This window comes from Mugil cephalus, chromosome 23 (genome assembly GCF_022458985.1).
Source record: "Mugil cephalus isolate CIBA_MC_2020 chromosome 23, CIBA_Mcephalus_1.1, whole genome shotgun sequence".
Taxonomy (NCBI): Eukaryota; Metazoa; Chordata; class Actinopteri; order Mugiliformes; family Mugilidae; genus Mugil; species Mugil cephalus.
In genome coordinates, this window is record NC_061792.1 from 9,619,944 (window position 1) to 9,625,733 (window position 5,790).

At 47.6% G+C, this 5,790-nt stretch overlaps 1 protein-coding gene and 1 long non-coding RNA gene across 3 annotated transcripts in view; one reads left to right on the top strand and one right to left on the bottom strand.

The window, feature by feature from the left end:
• LOC125000741 overlaps positions 1 to 4,087 on the bottom strand; it is a 30,014-nt gene extending 25,927 nt beyond the window's left edge. The window contains exons 1-2 of one of the 2 annotated variants that reach the window (XR_007111380.1): positions 3,371 to 4,087; positions 3,194 to 3,256 (exon numbers count right to left, since the gene is read on the bottom strand). This is a non-coding gene — a long non-coding RNA (uncharacterized LOC125000741). The remainder of the gene's footprint in view (positions 1 to 3,193; positions 3,257 to 3,370) is intronic. The other variant, XR_007111379.1, reaches the window with a different exon arrangement.
• Positions 1 to 5,790, top strand: part of mgat5 (alpha-1,6-mannosylglycoprotein 6-beta-N-acetylglucosaminyltransferase) — a 63,125-nt gene that overhangs the window by 54,629 nt on the left and 2,706 nt on the right. Inside the window, exons 13-16 of the mRNA XM_047576367.1 lie at positions 4,137 to 4,283; positions 4,375 to 4,491; positions 5,043 to 5,117; positions 5,409 to 5,566. Coding sequence (XP_047432323.1) covers positions 4,137 to 4,283; positions 4,375 to 4,491; positions 5,043 to 5,117; positions 5,409 to 5,566 — 497 coding nt within the window. The remainder of the gene's footprint in view (positions 1 to 4,136; positions 4,284 to 4,374; positions 4,492 to 5,042; positions 5,118 to 5,408; positions 5,567 to 5,790) is intronic.

Consider the following 5,790-nt stretch of genomic DNA (forward strand, 5'->3'; position numbering starts at 1 on the left):
GGAGGTCCAGCTACGCCGCCTGGGCCTCCTGATTTCTACATCACTCCTCATTTCCTCCTCCTCCTCCTTCTTCTTCTTCTTCTCCTCCTCCTCCTCTTCTCTTTTTTGCTGGGCCTCCAGAAGACTCTGATTCCTGCTCTCGGCCTCCTTCACTGCAGCCTCGAGCCTGGAGATCTGGTCCTTCTGGTGCCTCACCACAGCTTCTTGATTCTTATAAATGTCTTTAGCCGCGCTGGTTATGATCTCCTGCAGCTGGCTCATCTTCAAGGAAACCTCTCTCTCCTCCACGTCTCTTCCACGCAACTCTTCTTCAGCCCTGTCTTCTATGTCCTCCAGAAACATCTCTTTGGTGTCTGGTCCTTGGCTCGGACCAGGTTCTGGTGGAGTAGGTGGATCAGCCCAGTTCAGGCTCTCGGGTACCTGGGTCTGTTTATCCTGCAGTTTGCCAACGACGTCCACCACTTTCTTTTCTGACCTTCTCTTCTCCGGTCGCTGCCGGTTCGGTTTCTTTCTGGTTTGCTTCCTTTCCTGCAGGACCTTGTCTTGCGTGGGCCTTGGTTGCGGCTGCTTTTTTTTTGCTCTTTCCAGCTTGGAAGCGAGGTGTTTGTTTTCCGCACGCTCCAGACTCAGTCTGGAGGCAGCACTCGTCTGCGTCTCCTCCAGCTGATGCTTCAGCTGGAGGATCTCCTTCATCTGCTGCGCCTGCATTATCTGACACTGGCGCATTTGCAGTTTGAAGTCTCTGGCCATTTTCTTGTGCGTTTGAAGGCTGCTAACAGCCTCCGCACATGTCTTCTCACTCTCGCCGAGCTTCAGTTTCAGGGAGTTCACTTCATTCCTCATGTCCCTTGTGTCGTTTGTGTCACCTCTGTAGAGGTGGTCGAGGACGCCGCTCAGCACGGCGATTTTTGATTTGATTCTTTTTCTCTGTTGTGCGTTATTGTTCCGACAAAGTGCCACTTTGTTGGCTTCGAGGTCCCTCCAAACCTTTAACTCCCAGTCCTCGATGTAGGACCTCACATGAAAGTCAAGCATGTTGTTGCTTTCTTCTGCCATTTCTGATTCTTTGTGTTTGTTGATGTGAGAATGTTTTCAGTCGCTTCGATCGTCTGTTAATCTGGACAGTGATTAATCAACTAGCTGTAAACTAACAACGTTCTGGCTGGATGATCTGGTTCTGTTTACCTCCTCGCTGGCTGGACCCTTGATTAAACATTCTTCTGTGCGGCTTTGATCCGCACAGGCCTTTGATGTCATGTTTCAAAAGGACGTGATGTCACATGACCCGAAGGAACCCGGCAGGAATTCGTGACATCACATTCTATAGAGGGTGTGCACGTCGCCACGGTTACGGCGGCAAAAAGTGACAGTTGAGCGTGGAGATTAGCAGCATTAGCTTGATTTATCATAGGATTTAATAGCGTCTAAACTGTAAAATGTATTTAAAAAAAAAAGGTGAAGAGTTGTTGTGTGATTGACTGGATCAACAGATTTGAAAATATTTTACAGATATCTCCGATTGCCAACGTAAAGAGAAGTAAATGGATCGCTACTAGGGATGCACGATAACTTACGTTAACTAACGTTTGAAAGCGATACCGATAACTTTGTGCTTACAAAGGCCGATACCGATACCGATACCATGCCTGGTGATAAGAAACTAATCAACAAACAGTTTTGACTCTTAAAATGAAGATAACTATTAGCAAGCAAACGTTTGCGAACAGATCATGGTCAAACAAAACTATTTGATATTTCAAATGAACATCACCAAATAAAGGCCTCGATACCTGAAATATTTTGCAGCAGGTTTAAAAGTAAGTTAGTATCAAACATTTCTATGCTAGTTCTCCCTCCCTGTGGTATTTTCTTCAAACGTTTATTGCATTCAGCCAGCAAACTCTCTTCCTGTAAAAACTGCCACACTGCTGCCGCCATCTTGTATATTTACAGATGTACACACTTTGTGATGCATTCATGTGCTGACGCCAGTTCCCCTTTCCCGGTTTGTTATGTTTCTGTGAATTATGTGTAAAATACTGTGGATAAGACTTGGATATCAGTCAGCTGCTACCAAAATTATGACAGAGTTGACGAGATGTTTTCCAACATGAGGGAGTAATGCATTTTTTTTCTGATTATACTGACGTCACTTGAACACAGCATTCACTGCAGGTCTCATGAAGGAGAATGAGCGCTTGATTAAAACGACGACTCACACCGCAGTGTGGACAAAAATATATATTATGTTATCGGGCCGATAAGTCATGATATCAGACTTATCGGAATGATGTCATGATGTCCTGATATCGGGCCGATAATTATCGTAATCGCTACATTAGAAGAAACAACTGGAATTCAGGCACAGAAACCTGGTGTTGTGGTTGTTTTGATCTGATAATCCACATTTTTCCATGTTTCGCTGTATTTACTGATTCATTTCACCATGTTTTTGCCCCCTTTTTTTTCAAAATAAAATTTCATATAAACCTAATGCGAGAAAAAATAAATATTTTATTTTGTAGGATTAAGTTAAGATACGGGAATTACTCATGTGCGTCAGTGGGTCAGTAGGTAATGAAAAACAATCAGCTATAAATTGATATGATGCTGTGTGGCCCAGATAATGGAGCGGTGACACGTAGCGCTGAGTCACGTCCAAACTCACCAAACCAGCCGGTCGTCTATAAGACCTGCTCTGCATTTTCCACTTTTCACCTAGATTATTTAGGTGGAGACACGTCAGACCAACAGACAGGAAGCACTACAGGTCAGATTGTGGTTTCTAAGTGGTTCACGGTGGTGTAGCGGTTAGCGAGCGCTCATAGCAAGTGGAGTTTGGATGTTGAATGAATAAAGCAGGCAGGTTGACAGGAGATGAATGAAGAGATAAACTCTTCCAGACCACTCTCTCGCACCAGATGGACGCACACCTGTTCATAAGAGTCGTCCGGGTATAAAAACGCTCTTTAAGCCCCTGGTGGAATTAATTCCCCGTAGCACTGTTAGCTGTAGGTGTAGCGCTACGTCTGGAGCTAAACCTCCTTCCTCATTCTGGTGCTCGGTTCAGATTTGACGCCTAACGATTTGCACCGGGGAGCAGGTGTGCCTAATGAAGTGGCAGATGAGTGTGAAGGAGAATACGCTGCATCAAACGTCTGATAAGTGTCATGAGTCTCTTCTTAATGCTCACCAGTCACATCAGAGCCTTTTACTCCTCTTCCTCTCCACCACAGCGCCGTCTCCTCCTCGCTCCCTATAAATAGTGGCAAAGAAGAAGGAGGAGGAGGAAGAGTGAGCTTCTTCTGCCACCTGTTGGCGGCTGAAAACACATTTTTCGATGACTCCAGATAAACGTGTAATGACTCACAGTCCTCATTCAGACTTGTTGGTGACAGACTAACCTTTGTAGGCCTCCTCTGAACCGTCTCCACCTCCACCTCCTTCAAGCCTCTTCTGGTCGTGGCACGCTGCAACTGCCTCGCAAATATTTGCTCTTCCCCTCAAGGGTAAGGAGAGGGGGGGTTGTTGTTTTTGGACCACCACCTCCCCCTCCCCACTCCAGCTCTCAGCACGTACAGGAAGAAATAAGACTGAAATATTCCCGTCATAACGCCGCGCTGAGTAAAAATAAACGGCATGTGGCAGGAGAAGCGTGGCTTTTATTATGATGTAAGCGTTGGCCTAAAATAAACCTGATTAATTTGTGTTTTAGTGGGGGCCATAAAACGTTCCTTCAAATGAGTCACTTCACACATGTTCCCGTTCTCCTCCTCCTCCTCGGCCTCCTCCCTCCCAAACTACCACAGCTCTGCAGCAACAGCAGTAAACACAAGGGTCTCTTCACATGACTTTTTTATTTTTTTGTTTTTTTTTCCCCCTCCCTTGTCTTGTCTCGGGGAGATAACGCGCTGCCTCCACCTTATTTCGAGGGCTAACCGCTGCTCCCATCGCTCTCTCCATTTACTGGTTCTCAAACGCCACTCCCTTCCTTCCTTCCTTCCTGCTCTGTTAACTACACGCTGCCATCGGGAGGACTTTTCATTTATAAAACATCCGTTTGTTTCATTTTATCATGCAACATTCTGCACAAAATCGAATTAAACCTCTTCTCTGTTGTTGGGGGTTTTCCGCAGCTGTTTGTGGGTCTCTCCTTCCCCTACGAGGGCCCCGCCCCCCTGGAGGCCATCGCCAACGGCTGCGCCTTCCTCAACCCCAAATTCAACCCCCCCAAGAGCAGCAAGAACACGGACTTCTTCAAGGGGAAGCCCACTCTGAGAGAGGTAGGAGGAGGAGGAGGAGGAGGGGCGTGAACTCATGAGTCTGTAGCTCAACGGTTCTACCAGCTGACTTCTCTCGTCTTTGTGTTTTTAGTTGACCTCTCAGCATCCGTACGCCGAGGTGTACATAGGTAAACCCCACGTGTGGACGGTGGACATCGAGAACTCTGCAGAGGTGGAGAAGGCCATACGCTCCATCTTAAGCCAGAAGGTAAAAAAAACACTCAATGATGTATAATCGTCCCCTGACACTTTAGAAATTCATATAAACTGGATGTGAAGTGACGAATCGATGGAGGAATGAAAGCAGGAGACGTGGACGGACAGTGCTCGGTCTCCTCGTCTCCTCGTCTCCAGCCCATGCATATTTAAAGCCCAGGTTGAGGACCTGGTGTGTTGCTGCGCTCCGCCGAGCCGCTCCGAAACAAAGCCTTTGTTCTGCAGAGCCTCACGCGCTCTGTGATCCGTGGCCGAGCTGCAGCCGACCCAGGCTCCGGCTCCACTCGCGCTCCCTCCCCTCTGTCCTCTGTCTCCTCTCCCTCGTCTTTCCTGCCTGCGCACGGAGACGCTCGGAGACACGGCAACAAAGGCCGCAGTTGTCGGCCCCCGTTTGAAGTTCCCTCAAAGTCTGAGGGGCTAATAGTTCACCGAGGATGACGCTGAAACACACTAAAGCTGCTTCACTGATTCTCCCTCTTACACTAGTCTGACCAGCCTGTGTGTGTGTGTGTGTGTGTGTGTGTGTGTGTGTGTGTGTGTCAGATTGAGCCCTACCTGCCCTATGAGTTCACCTGTGAGGGGATGCTGCAGAGAGTCAACGCCTTCATCGAGAACCAGGTACTGACCCTTCAAACAACATCTTATACAATCAAACTAAGCCGTGTCTTACACATATATATATATAAATATATTGTACGTGTTAATTTTTAAAGGAAATCCCTCTGGCTGTAATTAAAACCACATTATCTTTTATTGTCTTGCTACCTTTGGATGTGCAGTTTAAAGGACCTTAATTGTTAACGATCTTCTGCTTCATCCAGATGGAACATTTTTTACGGCCCCGTGTCTGACGATAATCCGCGCAGTAAAAATGTGCAGTGGTTCACTTGTGTTGTGTTGTGTCGTCAGGACTTCTGTCACGGTCAGGTCATGTGGCCTCCTCTCAGCGCGCTGCAGGTGAAGCTGGCCGAGCCGGGACACTCGTGCAAGCAGGTGTGTCAGGAGGAGCAGCTCATCTGTGAGCCCTCCTTCTTCCAGCACCTCAACAAGGACAAGGACCTGGCCAGGTGGGACACGTTTAGTCATTTAGGACACACGCTGCAGCTTAAATGTGTCCACCAGGGGGCAGCACAACACAGGCTGGAGTTTCAAGGCGCAGTGTTCGGTTGTGACCACTAGAGGGCAGTAGTTGTCGCTGTAGTGAATGGGTGATGCTTACAGCTGTTTCTGCACACACTGCTGCTTTTAATCGTCTGATGTCGTGACGTGTGTGTGTGTGTGTGTGTGTCAG